At 41.1% G+C, this 22,947-nt stretch overlaps 1 protein-coding gene across 4 annotated transcripts in view; it reads left to right on the top strand.

Annotated features, from left to right (window-relative positions):
• Window positions 1-22,478, top strand: part of ABHD18 (abhydrolase domain containing 18) — a 36,050-nt gene extending 13,572 nt beyond the window's left edge. The window contains exons 5-13 of one of the 4 annotated variants that reach the window (XM_019533989.1): window positions 1,480-1,558; window positions 1,638-1,722; window positions 4,887-4,914; window positions 7,095-7,233; window positions 8,215-8,304; window positions 11,166-11,267; window positions 14,149-14,527; window positions 19,940-20,102; window positions 22,259-22,478. In XM_019533989.1, coding sequence (XP_019389534.1) covers window positions 1,480-1,558; window positions 1,638-1,722; window positions 4,887-4,914; window positions 7,095-7,233; window positions 8,215-8,304; window positions 11,166-11,267; window positions 14,149-14,527; window positions 19,940-20,102; window positions 22,259-22,310 — 1,117 coding nt within the window. In that variant the 3' untranslated portion in view covers window positions 22,311-22,478. Of the gene's footprint in view, window positions 1-1,479; window positions 1,559-1,637; window positions 1,723-4,886; window positions 4,915-6,528; window positions 6,656-7,089; window positions 7,234-8,214; window positions 8,305-11,165; window positions 11,268-14,148; window positions 14,528-19,939; window positions 20,103-21,145; window positions 21,459-22,258 lie in introns of those variants that run through there. The other 3 variants (XM_019533991.1, XM_019533990.1, XM_019533993.1) reach the window with 3 other exon arrangements.
• The last annotated feature ends 469 nt before the right edge of the window (window positions 22,479-22,947 follow it).

Raw genomic sequence — 22,947 nt, 5'->3', positions numbered from 1 at the left:
TGTAGATTGTCAGGGCCGGCTGACTTGAAGGTATCCAGCCTCTCAAGGTGTTCCTTCATGAGGGCAGCATTAATGGAAGTCAGGGGATCTCCCTCACCCAGACCTCCCTGTCCCGTGGTGGGCATGGGCATCCCATGGGATGGATAAAAGACCGACACAGCGCCCATTTAATAGGTTAGCTTTTTCCTGGGCATGAGTTGTCAGTTGCCCCATCTGGTTCAGCAGGGGTCCAGTGTTGACCTTGGTTTTCCTCCAGCTCCCCACATATCTGAAAAAGGACTTTTTATTGTCCTTGATTCTCAAAGCTAGTTGGAGTTCAGTTGCAGCCTTGGCTTTCCTGGTTTGCTCCCTGCAGGACTGGACCAGTGCAGAATATTCCTCCTTGGAAGTGAATCCCAACCTCCGTCCTTTGTAGGCCTTTCTTATCCTCAGGAGGTCTGCTAGATCCCTGGAGAGCCAGGGGGGCTGCTGTGCCCTCTTGCTGCCTTTCCTCTGAGATGGAATAGAATTAGCTTGTGCGTTGAGGATCACTCCCTTGAGGAGCAACCACTCTTCCTGAACTCCCTTCCCCCTGAGATCGTGATCCCTTAGGGCCTCACTGACAAACCTCCTGAGCTTGTCGAAGTTGGCTTTCCTGAAGTCAAGGACTTCTGTGTTGCTGACTGACTTGCCAGCTTTACAGTGGATGGTGTAGGTGATCAGCTCGTGGTCGCTGTCACCCAGCTTCCCATTGATGGCTAGGTTGCCAGTTAGGTCATCCCCAGTAGCCAGTACCAGGTTGAGTAGTGCTTTACCTTTCATTGGCCTGTAGACTTCTTGAGTCGGGCAGAGGTCATCCATGCACGAGAGGAAGCTTTGCGACCGCTTGGATTTTGCTGAGTGATCCTCCCACAATGTCCGGGTAATTGAAGTTACCCATGACAACCATGGTCCTGGAGCATGCGGCCTCATCCAGTTCCCAGGTGAACTCCTGGTCAAGCTCTTTACTTTGGGTGGGAGGTCTGTAGTAGACTCCCACCTTTGTGTTCCCTGTGCCGTGTTCCCCACGAATTTCAACCCAGAGGGTCTCCAGCTGTCCACCCTGGTCATCAATATCAGCTTGCAGGGACGCATAGCTTTCCTTAACATAGAGAGCTACACCCTTGCCCCTTTTATTTACACGATCCCTCCTGTGCAAGGTGTAGCCTTTAAGTTGCACATCTTTGTTGTACATCTTACCTTCTCCAGCTAACAAAGTAATATTGTTTGGAAAATAATCTTCAACTCCTTGTGAGCACATGTTACTTTTAAAAAAATATATATATTTTTAATGTGTTCTTCATTTGATTAATAGAATATGAGGATCAGTAGACTGATAATTGTTTGATAGAAAATGTTAAGGACATATTTATTCTTTTTCAGTACAGTGGCCACTTAGAAGTTTCATTTAATTGGTGTGTTTATTTTGATAGATGAAATAGTATTTTTTTTTTTTGTTAGGTTTCAGTTCATAATGCCCAAGAAATGGAATGGCAATTACAGACCTGTGTGCATTCATTTAGCAGGCACTGGAGACCATGTAAGTATAGAAGACTTAATTTTTGTACACTACTTGTATCACATTCATCTTTTAATTTAATTCCCCTTATCCTCTTTAGTACTATTGGAGAAGACGCACGCTAATGGCCCGTCCGATGATCAAAGAGGCCTGTATAGCTTCTCTGTTGTTAGAAAATCCTTATTATATCCTTTTGTTTTGAGCAAAACACTTAAATGCGTTTCAAAATGATAACCAAGGGAGGATAATATTGCCTTATCTTTTTGATGCAGGCTGCATACATTAATTGTCAGATGTACAACTGTTGACTATATAAGTACACCTTGGGGAACTATGCAATTTATGTGCCTGTGTAACTTTGTGCATAAAAGGCATGCCTGCACATAATTGCATAATTTTGCATACTTTGAACTCCAGCTGGGACCTCAATGATGTGGAGGCACAGAGCTGCATGACTAGCCACCTGATAAGTGGGGAGGGGAGCTCCTACCTCCAAGAGCGGGGTGGGCGTGGTGTTTGTGGGGTGGGTATCGGCCGTGTGCCATTGGGTCAGGTGGGCTCCATGCCTCTGCGCAGGGCTTCCAGCACTCCGGCAGGAAGCTGCATGTAGAGGTGAACAGGAGTTCACCTGACCTGATGGTGCTTGATTCCATGTCTCCATGTGCTGTTTCCCACTGGAGTGCTGGAAGCTTTATGTGGAGAGCTGGCCCAGCCTAATGGTGTGTGGATTGGAAATGGCGCACCACTGGGCCAGGTGGGAAGCCACACATGGAGGCACGGAATTGTGTGCCATCGCGCTGGGGAGGCTCCTGTTTGCCTCCTCATGCGGCTTTCTGCTGGAGTAGTGCTGAAAGCCCCATGCGGAGGTGTGGAGCCCACGCAACCTGATGGTGCACGGCTCCCTCCCTCCATGTATGGCTTCCTGCCCAGCCTGATGGCATGCGGCTCCTGGTCTATGCACCATTGGGCCAGGCTTGTCCTTCACGTGCTCTAGCAGGAAAACTTAAAATGCAGAGGGATCAGTATCGGACAAGTACTGCCATTAAAGCAGAGAAACTGAAAAATGATATTATATGTTTTTTAAATCCAGATGAGTCACATTTTGTGAGTCAGTCTTACATATCACCCAAATAATCTTCTATGGCTCTATGCTTACTGACAATATTTTGGTTGGTAAACTAGTTTGCTCCTTTATGGACTTGTCTGATACTAGTCCCTCTGCATCCTCATCAGTGAAGTACCCAACAGACTTCACCTCCTAGCCCTGGTGGATTGAAGGCTGTATGTATGTTCCTTTTGGCTTGGCTAATGAGATCTACTTCTGGAGGGGAAAGTGTTGCTTGGCATGCCTTCACATTTCATGCATCTAAACTGTTGTACACCAGATGCCTTTGTTAATTTTGACTTGTTTTATCACTATATGTTCTTTCATGCTTTTTTGGAGATCTCATTCACTCTTGGAAAACTGCCCCACACCTTCATCTTGTTTCACCCAAAAGATTTTCACTCTTTCCCACTTACTTTTTTCTCTGTTCCACCTCATAGTATCATAGTAGCTAGGTCAGGAGGGACCTGAACAGATCATCTAGCCTGACCCCCTGCCACAGGCAGGAATGAATGGTGGGTTCACAAGACCCTAGACAGGTGATCATCCAACCTCCTCTTGAATTTGCCCAAGGTAGGGGTGAGGACCACTTCCCTGGGAAGCTGGTTCCAGATTTTGGCTACCCTAACTGTAAAAAATTGCCTTCTGATCTCTAACCTAAACCTATTCTCCATCAGCTTATTACCATTGTTCCTTGTCACCCCAGGTGGTGGTGGGGAGAAAAGGGCTCTATCTATTTGCTGTTGATCTCCCAGATGAGTTTGTAGGCAGACACCAGGTCCCCCCTCAGCCTCCTCGTGCTGAGGCTGAATAGGCTCAGGTCCCTCAATCTCTCCTCCATAGGGCCTGTCCTGCTGCCCTCTCACCAAGCGGGTGGCCCTCCTCTGAATCCTCTCCGTGCTCTTGAAGTGCGGTGCCCAGTACTGGACGCAGTACTCCAACTGTGGCCTGACCAGTGTCGCACAGGGGGAGTATCACCTCTCTGGACTGGCTTGAGATGCACCTTTGGATGCATGACAAGGTATGGCTGGCCTTGCTGGCTGTGGTCTGGCATTGGTGGCTCATGTTCATCTTGGAGTCGATTAATGACTCCAAGATCCTGTCCTGCCTCCATGCTTTCAAGAGGGGAACTCCCAAGCCTGTGTGTGTATACTGTGGATGCCTTCTCCCAAGGTGCAGCACCCTGCATTTATCTACGTTGAACCCCATCCTATTCTCATCTGCCCACTTTTGTAGTCTGTCTAAACCTATTTTCAGCCTCTCTCTCCCTTCAAGCGTGTCCACTTCGCCCCACGTCTTAGTGTCATCAGCAAACTTGCACAGCGTGCTTTCCACCCCCTCGTCCCTGTCACTGATGAAGTTGTTAAACTTCAGTGCGGGCCCGAGGATCGAGCCCTGGGATAGCCCATTGCTCACATCTCACCAGGTTGAGTACAACCTGTTCACCACTACTCTCTGGGTGTGCCCCATCAGCCAATTTTTGACCCATCCAACTGTGTAGGCATCAGTGCCACAGTTGCTTAATTTACTGATGAGGATGGGGTGAGAGATGGTGTCAAAGGCCTTCTTAAAGTCTGGAAAGACTATGTCCATGGCGACACCATCCAGTGTTTTAGTCACCTGGTCATAAAAGGCAACTAGGTTGGTCAGACAGGCCTTTGATGAACCCATGCTGATTGCCCCTGAGCATGATCTCCCCTGCTGGTCCCCCACAGATGTGCTCCTTGATGATTCTCTCCAAGATCTTCCCGAGTACCGAGGTGAGTCTTACAGGCCTATAATTACCTGGGGCCTCCCTCCTCCCTTTCTTGAAAATTGGGACCACATTAGCCAGTTTCCAATCCCCCGGCACCTGGCCAGATGACCATGAATGCTCATAAAGCTGGGCCAAGGGCTCCGCAATGACCCCTGTCAGCTCCCTCAACACCCTTAGGTGGAGGGCATCTGGACCTGCAGATTTAAAAATGTCTAGTCCTTCCAGAAGATCTGTAACTACATCTGCACTGACTGAAGGCCTGACAGAGCTCTCCCCGAGATTGTCCCTACCTCATTAGAGTACAGTCTTAAATTACAATTGACGTCATCATACTGCAGTTAACTTGATGTAATGCTAAATAAAATAGTTTAAATAGGTAATATCTGAAGTTAGTTGAATTTATCAATATGCTCTTTTATTTTCGTCCCAAATTAACTTCTCTTTATATATAATTAATCTATTTATTTTCCTTAATTTGAATCTTTTACATGGCTACAGAAAACCCAAGGACCAATTGTAAGTATTATGATTATATTACCCAGCTGTATTCTGTCATCCTAAGACGTTTTGGTTTGCAACAATCTCATAGTAGTGTAAAAGCTTATTAATAATTTTTATAAACATTGGCAAGCTTGGTTCAGCCATACCTTGTTTATGTGAAATTACAGACATTTTGCTTGCTTGATTTGTGGATCATGGTGCTTAAAGGAAAGCTGAAGTGTCCTACACCCAAAGTAGACCAACTGTTTAAAATCTAAGTCGGCAGGGATGCAAATAAGGACTCTAATGTATTTACCATTCATAAATCTTAAATTCTACAACAACTTATTTTTCTGTAGAAAAAGAACTTTTGGGAAAGACTTTTTTAACATGCCTAAGTTTTGCATTTCTAAGTTAGTCACTTGAATATGTGACTTGGTTTTTCATGAACTAATGAGAACTGATTAGGGCTCAATATCTTTGAAAAAACCACAATGTCTACCTTGAAAGGTCCTAGAGTGCTTACATGCTGGAGCCTGGAGGAGCTGTTTGCAGCCTCCCACCTGCAGCTGGCCTAGGGAGCCTGGTCTGCTTGCAGCAGGGCTTGCAGCCTCCCAGCCATCTGCTGGGAACAGCCTGGGCTCCGTGACTGGCAGCAGCTGCTTAGAGCTCAGGCTGGCATTGGTGTGCCAAGCAAAATGACCTTGTGTGCCATGCTTGGCACGCGTGCTGGGGGTTGCTGACCCCTAGTCTACAAGGTGCCACTTTTGCCTTGGAATCTTCTGAGCAACAGAGTAACTGCTTTAATTTGCTAATATTCCTGGCAGGGCAGTTTATAAAGATATGAAACAGTTGCCTAGTCTTTTTAAACCAATCAGCTTCTTACTGGGTCACTAATGCACGTCCCCTCTTCCCACCCCCCAAAAAGATAAAAAATGGAAAATCTGTTTTTAATCTAAAATTCTGAGCGTGTTTCACCAACACCTGTTATGAATAGAACAATGGGTTTTCAGTCTGATAGTTGAGAAAAGGAAAAAAATCTCTGTTCAAACTATTTTTATTCTTTGAAGTACCTTTTTGAAAGTAGTCACTGAATTGTATTTGGTCGGTTTAGAATTATAATTAGTGGTTTCTCTATTATTGGGCTACTACTCAGCAAATTCAGTGTTCTGCTTTCAGATGACAATTTGACAGCCTAATCCCTCTATCTTTCAGATGATAGGTCTCTGAAAAACAGAAAGTGTAGAAGAGTGAGCAGCCTTAATCACAGGACACAAAGCAATAGGAAATGAGAATTCTAGTATCAAATAAGTATTGGTCTACAAAAGCCTAAGATACTTTTGTTGTTCTTGTGGCACTGAAATAAAAATTATTAGTTGTCAGACTTCAGAATGCTCGCAGGAGTAGTGATGCCTAGGCAAAAAAGACGTGTAATCTTTTACAGCTTGACGGATATTGAAAACACAGACACAGACCCTTGTCCCAGACCAGTGCTATAGTTGTTCTATAAGCCATCCATTTGCTCCAAATGTCCAGCATTTGGAGCAGCTGCATCATTGGGCTGTAATTTTTTTGTACAAGCAACCATTGTGGTTATTTTGAAGTTTAAACTGAATAGCTTTCCATTTTTCTTGTCTTTTCTTTAAGACACTACATGGATTTCTCAGTAGAGTGACAAACTTACACTTTCAGTCAGACAGTGGTACTGATGATTGCTCCCAAAGCTGACTTACTGATTGCTCTTCAAATATTGTGTACAATTTTTCAATGACATAAGGTAAATAAGAAAAATGAAAAGTAATTGTCTTTGCCAATAGGCTCTCGTACATCTAGTCTCATATCAGTTAGTTGTCATGTATCTAGAAAGGCCCATTGTAACTTGGCTTCGTAGAACATTACTGCTGATTGGTTTCCAGGCTCTCAGTATCTCATTTGAAAATATGAAAATCCATGATCCTATATTTTCAAATTAGCATGTGCGTACTCCTAGTCTTTGTGTAGATCTGGATCACAAAAATATGTAAGGAAAATTAACCTTGTGGGACTTGAACATAAGGGCTGAAGAGTCTGAATTTGCTCCTACTCCTATTGAATTCCATAGGGGTTTGATTTTGTTTGGAGTATGACCAGAATGTTTATAAGACTGCTGAAATAATGAGTGGGTACAACTGACGCTGGAAAATAAATAGTTTTTTTTTCTTTTCTGGGGAGGAAAGAAGGTCATGTTTAAAAAACGTTTCAGACCTATTTGTGATGGGAGGAGCTCTTGTTCTTGAATCGGCAGTTCTTTTGCACTGGCTGGAGAGAGAAGGCTATGGACCTCTAGGAATGACTGGAATATCTATGGGAGGACATGTAAGTCTTTCTGTATAGGTTAAGTATTTTGTTTTAACTTGATTGTCCAATGTACAGTTAAAAACAGGAAGACCTGATAATTGTACAGTAATCCTGTTTTCATTATTTTAGAGTAACTAGAACAAGTTGATTAAAAATGTACGACACCTGGTATGAGTGCAGAAATTCCCACTGTCTAGATGCCATTAAAACACTCCAACAATCTGAAAATTCACCCATAGTTCTCAATTTTTTTTGCCATGCTACTTAATCTGTTATTTTACCTACTTAAATGTTGGCAACTTTGGAGCTCTGCAAGGTTAGCCGATATGATGTTTAATATACTATCTGTCAATAGCCATGGTTTTCATATTAATAGTAACTTCCTATAAAACTCCTTTTGGGTAAAGTTCACTTTTAAAAACCGTTTTAAAAGAGGTTTGGTTCTCTAACTTCCAATTTTGTATGAGACATCTTGTTGATGCATACATTTTGCTCTGTTTATAGATGAGATTCTTGGTGTGTAGTTTAAAAAATATGCTTCAAAAGCTGAAGAATTTTTTTAAAGTCTTATTTGTTCAGATACATGATTTGAAAGTGTCTTTTTTTTTTTATGCTTCTAAAGTAGTTAGGAGGCTTTTGGAGGAAGGGACGTCTTGACGTGGCAAACAAAGTTTTCGTTGTTGGGAAGAACTCTTGACTACAGTGAAAGCTTTGTTAATCAGAATTCTTGTATTTAAAACATAAATACTGGTAGGTTTGAAACCAGGATATGCCCATAGCAATGTCTGTTGGGAAGTCCTAAAAGGAAGTTTAATTTTTCAAGTTTTTGCAGATGGATGGAACTAGAAGTGCTGCTAAGTTTTGATATACTAATTACTTTGTTTTAGGGATAAGTTAAAATTACTTAATGCTTAACTTCTGTACAGTTCTATGAAAATAAGCAGTTTGTCCTTCTGATATTCTCTAGATATTCTTTTTATCATTCTTTTTATCTAACAGATGGCTTCATTAGCAGTGACAAACTGGCCTAAACCATTACCACTGATACCTTGTCTTTCCTGGTCTACCGCTTCTGGAGTCTTTACGACGGTAACTAAATTTTGTTTTGTTATTGGGTTTCTAGAATATGAACAAATCAGTTTGAAGTTTTGAGATGGTCACCAATGCCTTTTTAAAAGGCTTTTTTTTCCTCTTTAAAGGCACAAATGGGAGCTTGGCACCTGCCTGTCATTGGGCCTTTTGAAAATGTATCCCTTCCTTAAATATAACCTTGTGTTACTAGAAATAATTGTAAACAGAGTTTTTAGTGGTGTAGTAAATGAAATATCAATGACTACATTTACTATAATATTTCTTTCAAATTGTATATAATTAGTAATAAAAAAAAACTTTGCATATAAATACTAATTTGTAGCATAGAACAGTATTATTGTTTAAAAAAAAAAAAAGTGTTCTGAGAATGTTGAAGCCTCACTGGATAGCTAATCTTTACCCTTCCTAATTACAACTCTAGTTTTGAATGGTGAGGAACATTCTTGGGTTCTCAAACTGTAACCACTCTTTTGAACATATCGGCTGGTTTTTGTGTTTTTCTTGAATCCCAAAAGCCTTTGTCTTCCAAACTAAATCTAGAAGTTACTTTATGAAATACTTTGAAAGTCTTTTTTTACATTTTGTAACCTCTGTCACTCCTTAATTGCCTAAGCTTCTTTCCTTATTCTTGCTGTTGATTATTTAATGTGTTCTTGATATATATTTTCTTAGTTACTGCCTTTTATGTGTAAAATCGTAGTCTAATTAACCTTTGCCAAGCATCTTTTTTCCCTCTTGAAAGCCCATTGAATGCTCTATTCATCTCTTCTCTCTGTTAGTAATTGTGCATCTTCCAGAGTATTAATATCCCTTAACAATGGATGCATGAGATGCACCAAGCATCTCAGTGAGTGGAATATACTAGACAAATGTGCTATTATGTTAGCCAGAAGGCTTGCTTGTAATTCTGGTTCTTCTGGGTGGTCACCGTGGCCCTTCAAACACTGGGGTAGCGAGGGCTTAAATCCTGAGCAATCCTTCTAAAAATGGTATTGGTTCCTTTTTTTCCACAGGTGTAAGACTGCCCCTTTATAAAGGATCCTCTCCTGCCAGTAAAACCTCAAGGTTGAGTGTGAGAGAGGAATGTTGCATCTCCAACCAAAAGAGATCTAGGGCAGTGGTTTTCAGTCTTCTTAGTCTCAAGATGCTTTTTGATGGACTCAGGGCACACCTTTTAAAATGTCATCTCTTTGTTTTCACTTTATCTACAAAAATGATAAAACAATTCTTGATGTAAAGAATTCATTAAGTCCACAACAGGTCAGAATGTTTTTAACACTATGACATCTTAACTACCTTTTGAACTCCTCAGGACGATACCTACCAACAGTCTCAACTTTCCACTCTTAGTTCAAAATTGCTGACATTCTCACCGTCTTGTAGCTAGAGGATCTTTCCCCAGTCAGGAAGCCATCTACTCCTTTATGATGGCCTAGTGGTCAGGATTTAGCACTTTTTCACCATTGCTGCCCAGGTTCCAGTCCCAGTCTTGTTAGACTTTTTTTGTTTTGGAATGGTTTGGACAAAAACGGGCCTTCCTCAAGCAAGGGGCTGGTTTAGATGACTTTCCAAGTCCCTTTTTCTCTGATTTGTGTTTACCGCATGTGTGTTTCCATTCTTTGAACCACCACCAACAGTATTCTTTTTTCTGTCTAGCTGTCAAAGCAACTTTCTTAGGAGCAGTAAAATCTGCTAGAAGGTTTAGGATACTTTGTGCTGCATCTCAGCACACTAAGTCATAAGCACAGGGGAACTTTGAGTCTTCACCCAGAACTCTTGCCAAAAATAGTTTTGTGTCCTGTCTCACCCAAGAAGCATATCTGCCACTTTTCTCCCCACTGAAAAAACACCCTTTGAAAGTTTTAGTTCATGCCACCAGGGTGCAAGCAGCTTCTACTGCCTCATTGAGAAGTGTTGAAAAAAGAGGCACATAGGATATCTTACTAGGGTTTACTGCATACATTTACCCAACTTTGCTCCCTAGAAGAAACTTGAAAATCTGATGTTTATCTTGGGCAAAGCAGTCTTGAAATCATTAGTGCAAATAAACTCCTGGGGTGCCTGTACACAAATGTGGAGGCTGCTCTGATGCGCTGTAACTGCAGCATGTTGAAGCAGACTTGATTGATCCAGCCAGCCTCTGCATGGTAGTGAATGTGCTCCACCCAGCCTCCAGTATCGGCATCCCTGTGCTTCAGAGTGGTATTGGGGGGGGCTTGAACTAAAGCTCTTTTGAGTAGCCTTAGTTCAAGTGCCCCTGCTGCCATTTTGAAGCATGGGGATGCTAGTACATGAGATGCTTCAGCACTTAAATTTGAGTGATGCCCTCCCATCTCACATGGGCTGATTATGCCCCAGGCCCCACACATCCCTAGGGATGACTCTGAGTAGGGGCATAAGGCATATGCAAACCAAAAGTAGAATATATATGAACAGTACTTTTCAAAGGACTGCAGCTACTGTAAGTAGACGAATTTCCTTTTGATACAGTAATCATACGGTGCTCCAGGTTCTCTGTTACAATTCAAAAAGATTGGATTATATGGTAAGGCTTTTAATTTTTAAAATGCACTTTTCAGTGTGCAGTAGCGTAGTTATAATGGGGAAATGTCTTATTTTTTATTTTAATGTAAAGTGAAATAAATATGATTTATGAATATTCCTGTCTAGTGTGAATTAGGAAACTTTATTAGAGCTCTCAAGTGGACACTGACCAGAATAAGTTGGAAACTGCAACTTTAAAAGATAGTTATTATTTTAAGGATCTCTTCTTTCTTCTGTGGATGTAGATTCTTGTAATTCCTCCGAAGTGTTTGTCAGCATTTTTTTGCTAACAGTTTTGTTTGTTTTAATTTTAGGGTGTGTTGAGTAAGGCAGTGAACTGGAGAGAGCTAGACAAACAGTATTATACTCAAACTGTTTATGAAGAAGAAATAATTCAAATGCTTGAATACTGTGGAGTAAGTATATAGTTCCTATTTCGTAGTATTTCTTGGTACTACACAATTTATGCCATTAAATTCATGGCTTGTTGCATGATGACTTCTGCTGAAAGTAGACACTCTGGTAGCTAAAACAGGAATATAATGATTTCTTAAAACTTTTTGTAATTTAAACAAATGTGTGCAGAATAATGTTTTAAGAAAACAGAGATGAAAGCCACTGTTAGTCTGGATAGATACCAGTTTGCTGCAGTTCTCAAAATTAGAGGTACATAAAGCAAAAGTGTCTTTTAGTGTATCACCTAACTTTAAAAGTCCCATTTGACCAATTGCATTACTATAACGAGGAAAAAAAAAAAAATTCTTCCATAAGCATCGGACAAAAAGATTAGTAAAAGCTTTCGGAACGTTCTTTGGCTTGGTGGTGGTGGAGGTAGGGAAAGGAAATATAAATATTTAATGCCACGGGTGATATTTCCAAGGGTCATAAAATTGGGGCTGAGCTTGGAATGGCTTGCTTATATTCTAAAAAAAAAAAAAAAAAAAAAAAAAAAATGCAGCTCCTGACTCAAGTATTTTAAATTATTTATGATCCCATAAAGACATGAATGGAAGCAAGTACATAATTTTTTATTTTTTCTAATAGAAAAAGAAATCTAGTTTTGTGGAGATTTTGTATTTTGGGGGTGACTGTGTCCAAAAGAACACTACTGTAGAATATACTATGATTACTTTTTTACTATTGTCCTGGATTTACTATTGTCCTGGATGTCCTATACTTTCCTTGTTTAGGTAACATCATTCTATCTGTTTTGTTGCTTTCTCTTGCTAGCTGATTTTTTATGCCCTGGGTTCTAGGTCTGATACTTGTTTCTCTTAGTGTTTTGATAACTTACCCAGTGGCACTACTTTGATGCTTTGCTTTGACATCTTTTGTTCTGGTAAACCCCTCTGAATCACTACGGTGTTTACAAGAACAGAAATGGCAGCTGGCTTCTCCAGCCTTTGTCTCAAATACAAATGGTCTTTCTATCTTCTAAGTATCCACAGGCGAGTGGATTTTTCAGCATATAGCCTATTTTTCAAACGCGTTATGGGATGGATGGGGTCAGTAAAGCAGACTAAATGAATGTGTGCCAAGTGCGTTAATGATTCGGTGGGATTTGATCCCAGATTCCAACAGTTGCACCTCCTGCAACACCACATGTGCATGCCAGGAGGCATAATTTGGGGACTGGGGATTAGATCCCAATAGCACCCTTTTCCACTTGCCAGTACTGGGGGGAACCATCAGTCATGATCATGAGCTTCCCCTGCACTGGCATGTTGTAAGCTAGGTGCTGACAGGTCCAGGGCTGGGGTTAACAATAAACTGATGATCAGTCTCAGCCAGAGACTTCACCAGGGTCTTTATGGAATCAACTTGCAGCTGAGTCAACTGGGATGTGGCTCGTGCTGCCAACACACCCCTGCAAGGAGAGGGAGGAAAATAATGTTTATGGAAAAACTCATCAGAGATGCTTATCACAGCAAGGCAGTAACTTTGCCAAGTTATATTTTTCTGTGGGACAGGACTGTCTCATGAGAGTTGCTTTTTAATAAGCTAATGCCCCTTTTCTTCCCGCAGGCCAGCATCTGTGGCTGAACTATACTTCCCATTATCTCCTGTATTCTCTTGTGTAGTGTAGTGAGAAGGGCATCAAGAGTCACGAAGATGCTTCAGATTCACTATCCCTCTGACACACTGTAGTTTTATCAATAATTTGTCACCTTACCTCGTTTTCTTTTAGCCTATGCAAAACTATTACAGTATTACTATTTTTTTTTCAGTATCTTCTTTGGTTTAATACTGTTATGGCTATTGATTTTTAACACTATTGTGTAAAAGCTGATTTCTTTCTCCTTTTTTGTGCTTGTGTTTTTTGGATACAAAGCTTATAATGTATTTGTACCAAAGTAGTGAATTTAGCAATACAATAAAGTATGAAAATTCAGGTTCTCATGTCTGTTGGATCCCAGTCATTTGCATCTCATCCATTTTACTATTTATTTGCAAAAAAAATGAATGTGTTAAGAATGAGAGTACCAAAAAGAATGGAAACAGAAAAGACTGTATTAAATGAAGCTATTTTTCAAGTACTTCCTTCATTAAAAAATGTCCATGTATACTGTCACTTTAAAGGCTGTTAACACTACTGGCATTTGCCAGTTTAGTAGAGATGAAAACTAATTGAGATCTAACAACTGATAATCTTTTATGTACAGTAGTTGCATTTTTAAATAGACAGATACCTGTTGCATAATCACCACTGTATTTTGAATACTTATTGCTGTACGGTTTTCTGTTTGGGAAAGGCACTGAATATCAAGAGATGGTAAGGCTTTCATTCATTGACTGAGCTGCATACTAGACTTTGGATATTGTTTGGATATATCTCTACTTGGAGCTGTTTTCATAATTTTGTGAGTGCTCATCATCCCATTTGAAATTGGGAAAGAATTTAACCCCTTAGATTCGCATGGATTGTGGGAGTTTTTTGCCTTCCTCTGTAGCAGGGGGTGTGGTCCTCTTTTTGGATCACTCAAGCATATTTTTAACAAACTTTGCAGCATCAAGATGTTGGCTGTCATTGTCTTCCTGCTTTACGTGTGTCAGGTTAGGATGCTGTACTTTGTGGTTGTGTGACAGGGTTGCCTGTGTAGTTTTAGGACTAGGATTGGATAGACATGCATTTGCTTGGGATGGTTTGGGTAGGAATGATCCTGCCCCAGGCAGGGGGTTGAACTAGCTGACCTGAGGTTTTTCCAGCCCTACTTTTTTTTTTTTTTTCTGTGATTCTATGAATTCCCTGACCAATCAGTCAAAGAATCCTTTAATAAAACACCTGTTTCTTTTTAGACAGATTCTTTCAAGATGGGGCAAGACTTCGTTAAAAATGCCCCCAACAGCGTGGACAGTCTGAATGATCTAGATCTATCTTCCCAACTGTTCGACCTGAATGCTACACATGAAATTGTGCCTAAAGAAGCTATTCATTGCCTTAGCACAAGTAAAAGTACTGTAAGTGCCTCCTCGGAGAGACTCTTGCTGCAGGACACTCCTAAAATACAGTGTATGAATCAGACATTTTCAACTAGTAGCTGTAGCAGCAATTACTTCCCCAACCAACAAGAGCATCAGTTGTATGGAGAAAGGAATAGAGGTGCTTTACAAAGAGAATCACTGAGGTTCATGAAAGGAGTTATGGATGAATGCACCCATGTAGCTAATTTCTCAGGTATTTGTTTGTTTGTTTTAATATGGGGTATTTGAAATGGTCTGCAACAGCTCTTTTATTTGAATGGTTTCTGCGCATAGACCTTTGCAGAATTAGCATCTTTTAGTACTGAGCTGTAGTGCTAAGTGGAGAGCAAGGTTGAACACTAGTTGCTACACTTCCATTCTTGATTCTGAATATGTGGAAAAGGGAGAAGTCCTAATATTGACTTGCTTCTTTTTCAAGATGCAGGGAGCACAGACTACACTTTGTTTTTTCCTTCAGTTCCTTCATGGCTGTTCTTTTGTTTGAGGTTTTTCTAGCTCTTTTATTGAAAAGAAAAAGAAATAGCGGTTGACTCTTTTCTGGGACTGAGTGGTTGCCTCAGCTTGCTGTTGGGAACGCTTTTCAGGTCCAGTCAGACAGATCTGGTAATGCATAAATCCAGTAGTGACTTAGGATGTTCATTAGCTTAAGTGGTTACGTGTGCCTGACTTAACCAGATTAAGTCCAGTGCTGAGGTTCTAGCACAATAGACGTGGCATGGAAGTTTCTGGATCTCTTCATAATTTGTTGTCGAGAGTCTGACATCATTGACTAGTCAACTAAAGTAGTTTGGGTGTCCACAAGATCCCTTGATCCATCTGGGTCACTGCCAAGGTCATATAGCTGTGTCCCTGGTAAGCAATTCAAAATAGTCTATTGCTCATCAACACTCCTATAGTCTGGATCATGTAAGAGTAGTAAAGCTTGTCACTACAGTTCACTGTAGTCTTTGCGTGCAGTACCCACAGCTCCATATGTCAGCGGTATGATCCTGAGGATCTAGTTGACTGCCATTTCCTTGAATTGTTTTGGTGCATTGTGTGAACAGCTCTAAATTTTGGATTAGACTGTACCCTGCTCAGGTGGCAGTAGCATTTCCTGATTCATCTGAGTTGAGAGAGAAAAGCAATTTACACAAATTGGTTTGGTGCCAAAGATGAAGGACTATTTAAGAGGTGTGGTATACAGTATCAGTAACATCAGGGTCCCTTGTTTAACCCAGGTCAGCTAAATCCATACTAACATAACTGACTATAAAATGTTATATGCCATAGTTCCCTGAATTAAGTTCTGCATATTCTTGATGTAATGGTGGACTTAACTCTATACGTAGCTGTCCAGTGCTCAGAGTTTAGCACTCTGTTCAAGAGAATCATGCTCAGGAAAGTTCTCTTGCATAAGTACCTGAGGTCTTCAATTTATGCAGATTGAGGGTGGTGCTGAGAATCACAAAGACTTTGTGTAAAATAAATAAATAAATAAATAATAATAAAAAAAATAAAAATAAAAATAGCATAGTTTCCTGATTCTGTTTTACTGAGTTGGCATCTGTGAACATGTTTCATGTCCTGTAGTAGAATTTGGATATAGATGAATATTTAAATCAAGTAGGCTAGTCCATCTGCCCTCTGAGTTTCTGCCAATGGACCAGAAGGCCACCTGAATATCATGCTGCAGCTGCTTAGTTAAATCCATTTATTCCTGTGATTGAGATGGTCTGCTTTTGGTTTTCTAATGGACAGGTGCAGTGGTTAGGCAGAGTAGCTGACTATTGGTGGGATGTTTGCACCATTGATACTTAGGCTCAGAACTGTGCTAGCAAATTTTCTGATCAGTAGTCAGCTAAGATGGGGTGGTGAAAAACTCTTGTTGTGCACTTGTTTGGACTATCCAGCATTGAGATGACTGTCGGTGACCCACAACACCTGTCAACACTATACGGAAAAATATTTCTTGAAGACTAGTAGGCCCAAGGCAGGCTCAGGGGCACCTTAAAAACTAACTGGTTCAGAGGTACTGTATTAAGGTGTCATTGGCAATAGCCTACTTTGTCGGCTAGCAGTTGACTTTAGACTGCTGCAGTGAACACTCTGTCTCTCCTTGAACTGTTAGTGAGGCAAACAGTTGGAATGTTTATTCCATTGCTTGCAGTTGGGGACCCCATGTGTGCAAAGCCTTTTGACCTTCTTGGAGTCCAGAGTCTCAGGAAACCTGAAGTCACATATGTGCCATACGTGGCAGCACCAGCAGTAGAGTTGCCTTGTCACTTTTAAAATTAAAGTTTACTGTTCATAAAAATTGCCTGCTTCTAACTAACTTATCCTACCCCCTAAGTATGCGAGGCAGCTTCAATTCACATTAAGTTTTCTGTAAAAAGCTGGTGTATGCATAATGCAACTTCAGCTGCAGAAAGCTTGTGCCTTGAACTGGAAAGATCATAGATTGTCTTTGCATGATGAAATATAATTGGGCTGCCTTTTTAAAAAAAATAAAATAAAAAAAATGGATGTACATCTGATCCAGATCCTCTAGTTTTCTTTTTCATACTCTCGTTCAAAATTATTCTTGATTATCTTAAACCTGAAACATATGTAAATGAGAGCTTCAGGAACTCCAGCAAATTTTTGAGTCCTGTTTGGAACTAGTTGAAAGTTCCTGTATGCCTCCTTGCCCCAAGTGGCATGTGCAGCCACTTTTTGTGTGGCACGCAGAAGACTTGGCAGAGAGCAGGGGGAATAGCAGCAGATAAGGCAAGAAGGAGAGAGCAGAGCAATGATCAGGCAAGGTTAGGGAATCAGAGAGGCATTGGGGGAGGAGGAAGGACACTTGCCAAAAAGGTTGGCTCCTGCTACCCTGTGCTGTGTATTCAGGTTCTTTCCTATCAAGAGTTAAGGGTGAATACTTCCACCAAGCAAGACCTGCTTTTGGCTGTAGTTGTTTGATATAGTTGAAAGTTAAATTTAAGGTTTTTCTAAATCATCAGCCAACTCTGTAAATATGCATACCCCAAAAATATTTAACGCTGGCTAATAGGAATCTGGATTTTTATGGGGACTGTATTTTCAAATATTTTGAACAGTCTGCCATCGGAGGTGGTTCAAGCACCTACATTGAACACCTTCAAGAGTAAATTGGATGCTTATCTTGCTGGGATCCTATGACCCCAGCTGACTTCCTGCCCTTTGGGCGGGGGGCTGGACTCGATGATCTCCCGAGGTCCCTTCCAGCCCTGATGTCTATGAAATCTATGAAATTTTTATTACTGTTTACAAGTATTAGAAAGAGCTTATCAGAGCTTAAGGAATAGAAGAAGAGAGAGCGAGAGCTGTTTTGAACCATTGCATTCATTCAGTTCGTTGTGTGGTTGACTCAGTGATAATTGTGGATTAATAGAAGCTATCTCATAGTGGAAGTTGATTTTGTGTTTTTTATAAAGTTGGATTTTGGTCTAAGATTCCACTTCAAATTTCCATTTTGGATCCTTTTTTCCCTTTCCCCTGTGAAAAGTGAAGTTGCTGAAATTGTAGTTTTATTGCTTAGAGACCTTTTTTTCTTCTAACAACTTTACTCGTACATTGTACTTTAAAGAAACCTTACTGAGGGCACAGGAACAAACCATCCTGATGTGCAGGAAGACTAGCAATTATGACAGAAGACCAGCTTGGCTTAGCAGGGAATTTGCGAATGAGCTAAAACTGAAAAAGGAAGCTTACAGAAGTGGAAATTTGAATTGATGACTAAAGAGAAGTATAAGAGTATTGCTTAGGTGTGCAGGGATGAAATCAGGAAGACCAAAGCACAGTTGGAGTTGTAGCCTGAAGACTAGTAGGCCCAAGGCACCCTTGGGTGCATCATGTCCAGTCCCACGAACTTGTACACACGTCGAGCTTTTCTAAACTGTCCCTAACTCATTCTTTCACCTCTGTTGGCTGTTCATCTTCTCCCAAAACTGTGCAGGCCATGCACTGGTACAGGCTGGCTAAGCAGCCACTCTGAAGAAAAGGACCTTAGGGCTACAGTGGACAATAAGCTGAATATGAGCCAAGTGTACCCTTGTTGTGAAGAAGGTTAATGGCATACTAGGCTGAGTTAGTGGGAACATTGCCAGCAGATCAAGGGAAGTAATTATTCCACTGTATTCTGCACTGGTGAGGCTACATCTGGAGTTTTGGGGCCTCTACTACAGCGAGGATGTGGACAAGTTGGAGAGAGTCCAGTTTAGGACAGTGAAAATGTTTAGGAGGCAGGGGCGTGACATACAAGGAGAGGCTGAGGGAACAGCACTTAGTCTGCAGAAGAGAAGTGAGGGGGGATTTGATAGCAACCTTTAACTACCTGAAAGGTGGTTCCAAAGAGGATGGCTCTAGATTGTTCTCAGTGGTGACAGATGACAGAGCAAGGAGCAATATTTTCAATTTGCGTCAAGGGAAGCTCAGGTTAGATAGCAGGGGTGTGTGAAATGGGCCCTTTTCAATTCGTTGATTCAGACCACTCCCTGATTTGATTCAGCCAAATCTGAATCTGAAGATTCAATGCTGATTCGGAGAATCTGTGATTTGGCCATAGACGCAGCTTTAAATGTTTTTTTCTACATACCTTAAGGTACCAGGTGTGGCTTGTGAATGCTGCAGTGGTGGGGCAGAGGGAGCATCCCACAGGAATACGGGGTTGGGGGGGGCACATACTTGGCAGCAAATCTGGAAGTGGACTGGATGTACCTCTGGTACACTTCCAGGTCTGACAGGGAGTGTGCAGGGGGGCCCTCCCACATTCCTCCAGCTCGGTGATCGGCTGTGGGGCACACCGGGTGCCCCCCAGACCCAGGAGGTGCCAGGAGGGTGTGGGGAGGGGGGCCCAGTGCGCTCCCAGGGGGACCCAGTAGTGCTTCTGGTCCACTTCCAGGTTTTCTGCCGAGCACGCTGGTGACCCCCTCGTGCTCCTGTGGGACTCTCCATCCTTCCCACCATTGCAGCATTCACAAGCCACCTGGTACCTTGAGGTATGTAGAAAAAACATTTAAAGCTGTGTCTATGTCCAAATTTCTGAATCTTTCCGAAACTCTCCGAATCGATTTGCAGAGATTCGATTAGATTCAGAGAGATTAAAGGGTCTCCTGATTCGATTTGGTTTTGGAGATTCGGCCACTGAATCGGGCCAAATCGCCACTGAATCAAATCAGTAACCAAAGCTTCACACAGCTCTATTAGATATTAGCAAAAATGTTTTCACAAGGAGGCTAATAAAGAACTGGAAATAGCTATCCAGAATTTATGGAATCTCTGTCTTCAGAGGTTTTGAAGACCTGGGTAGACAAATCTTTGGCTAGGGTGATGGTCTAAATGACCTCCTAAGGTCCCTTCCAACCCTTATCTTATCTGATTCTATGATTACAATAATTACATAAAGACGACAAGTGGGAGTGGAGTAGAACACTGAGTGGGAACAGGAAAATAATTACCGCTTATTGGAAAGTGCAGTTAGTTCTAAATTGCTACATAAGTTGTTACAGTTTTTAAAGTGTCTTTATTATAAGAACCTTAAAGTGAGGTATACTGTTAACCTCAAAGAATTTGGTTTTCCATATTTTTTTTTTTTCTTTTTATCTAGTTCCAGTGGACCCAAACTTAATAATAGTTGTTCAAGCCAAGGAGGATGCATATGTCCCACGAACTGGAGTGCGTAGCCTTCAAGAAATCTGGCCAGGATGTGAAATCAGATACCTGAATGGAGGTCATATCAGTGCCTACCTCTTCAAACAAGGGGTTTTTAGGTGAGAATAAGCAGTCCAAACATGTTTGTGACCTTGAAGAAATCACAGGCAACCATGTAATTTTTTGAACACCTCCCCGCCCCATTTTAGCCATAGTAAGAGGGCAGGAAAGCCAAGGTTGTTACCAATAACTTAGTCCCTGCCATGGAAGGAAATTTAGAATCTGAGCATATTTTGCTTAGGAAATGGGCGCCTCAGCTCATGTTAGGATAGCTGCATTGGTGATTATGATTATACGTAAAGAAGACAAAACCCCCAACATAACTTGCAAAGTTGGCTTGGGAAAAAATTCTTCAGACTTGACCATTAGCTTAAAACTGAGCACATGAGCTGTGTCTACCAGCATATTGTTCTTTAAAACAAATAAAAAACCCTGCAGTTATTCTAAGAAAGTTGATATCCCTTGTTTTTATGTAGTGGAAATCCTCAGTAGGTTTTAAGACATTATTATCTTTACCTTAAAGTAAATTTAAGGCACAGAAATAATTTGGCATGCCTAAATTCATCCAGAAAGCCACTGGCAGAGGCAAGAATGAAATCCATGTCTTCTCTGGTAGTTCTAATTCATTACACAGCAGAATATACTTTCTAGATAGTAGTAACTTGTGTTCAGTAGACAGTCTGAGTTTTTTGCAAGACTCATTTCTGTGGGAATGAATAAGCAGGTAAAGTCCAAATTTAGATTTGGCTTTCCTGCCAGTTGTGCAGTATGCTGTAACCCCTGATTTAACAGTGCAATGTCAACTTTCTAAAAAGTTGTTTCTATTATGAATGTAATTCTTAAATTGTTTAAAAAGTTAGTGTTATATGATTGACTTACACTTATTTAATACCTGACTATGCAGATCTCCAAGAGTGCCATTTGTGAATGATCTTACACCTGTGAGCAGATCTGTCCATGTAGTTTTGAGATCACTACAAACAATTGAACGATAAACTAATGAAGGCTCTGTCACTACTGACTTGGATTGGAGCCAGTATCTTGGAAATATTCAGAATTTCCATGAAAGAGCCATTGTGTGACTACTGAATCCTCCCTTGAGACTGATCCTGTGCCTTGTTTCAGTTGTTTTTGCATTGGTGCAAAGCAGACGTAAGCCTACCATGTGCTGCTTTCTTATATAGGAACTCCTATACAGGAGACTTCTTGAATGGCATAGAAATTACTGTGCACTTTATAGGTTAACTGAATAAGAAATATGAGCATAAGTTTTCATGAACTTCAATTCCATTTCATTCAGCTGAGTGTAGTGCCATTCATTAGCAAAGAGAAGTAATAAGCCACGTTGGTTTGAAAGCAGACAGAAGGCAGGGTAGATATGTACTTTATAGACTAAATAAACAAGATTACGTAGAGATCATAAGTTCTGAGTTCACAAATTCTTCTGCTTATATGTATAAAATATATACAGTATAACCTCATGAATCGGGCATGCTTGGGACCAAGCACCTGCCAGAAACATGAAAATTACAGATTTTTTAAATGGGGGCAGGGGGGAAATAGCCATGGCTACTCCTGGAGGTTGGTGCTTGGATCCAGCTTGCACCATTGTGGGGAAAAACAATGTTTTTGCCTGGGTCCTAGCACCTACAGTCTGCCCTACCACCCCCTGCCTCTGACTCAAACTGGGTTAGTCTGGCCCACACCCTGAAAAGGTTGCCAGCTGCTGGGTTTAGTCTGTAAAGTGCATATTTACCCTGACTTCACACTAACACAGCTAATCTGTCTCTCTGCTCTGAAATGTTACTATACCATGCCGCCTTACTACAGGTGTGAGGCTGAGTTTCCTATGCCAGTTTCATTCCCAGGCTTCTGTAGGTAACTGGCAGCTGGAGCAAGTTAGAGAAGGTGGTACTGGATTGGCGTTGTCAGTGGATCAGGGAAGTTGTTAAGGTGTTGACCCTTCTTTTTGCATCCTGTCTGAGAATTCCTGGTGGCAGGTATTTAGCAGAATTTGCGGATTCATTAAGACTTGGACAGGGCCATGACATGAGCACTTAAGTTATGGCTGTTATGGCAGTTGGAAGCCTCATCTGCCCCAAGAACTCCTCAGGCCATACTTTTATAAAGTAAAGAATTACACTTAGGAGCTTATCTCTTCCTTCTCAGGTTATACTAAGTAGCCTATGATTATTTTCTCCATTCTCTGTTTTAGGCAAGCGATATATGATGCATTTGAACGCTTTCTTCAGAAATATGCTTTGTAGTAATCTTCATGAATATACTCAATTTGGTATTGTGTGAGTTTTCGCAATCTGGAACTTCAAGTTGGATTCCTTTGTAAAGCAAGCAGATTCCATCAACATTAAATTAATCCTCCGATTCATCTGACCCTGATTTTGAATGTTTTCTACCAGGTACCAATGGTAAAACATCAAAAATAGTAATTTCAGTTCAACCAAATGCCAGTCTAAGATGTATTTGCTTTAATTTTAATGGTGAAAGTTTTGGCAACATTTGTTAATGAATGAAAGATCCTTCCATGTTTAATCTGTTTTTATCACATTATGTATGAATGACTTGGATTTTTTTTTTGAATAGCTTGCATATCAGTTGAAAAGAGACCAGTGTAATGTAAATGACATTAAGCTTTCTTTTAGGACTGTAACACTTTTTTCTATGTTTAGTCTTCGTTGTATTCCTGTTAACCAAATTTTGCTGCCTGCCCTGTCTTACTTTGTTTCCTGTGCTGTTGTTTAAGGAAATGGTTTTACTAGTACTCCCCCTACAGGCTGTTTGGTTAGCATTGGGACTTCAAAGTCCAGAACTACATATGGGGAGGGAGTCTTGGAAAAAGTGGCAGCTAAAGGAAAGGAAAGATTAATAGATCCATCTTTATATGAC

The sequence above is a fragment of the Crocodylus porosus genome, unplaced genomic scaffold (genome assembly GCF_001723895.1).
Source record: "Crocodylus porosus isolate Cpor-Errol unplaced genomic scaffold, CroPor_comp1, whole genome shotgun sequence".
In the NCBI taxonomy this organism is placed as follows: domain Eukaryota; kingdom Metazoa; phylum Chordata; order Crocodylia; family Crocodylidae; genus Crocodylus; species Crocodylus porosus.
The sequence above is the reverse complement of the archived record's forward strand: the minus strand, read 5'-3'. Positions and strand labels throughout refer to the sequence as shown.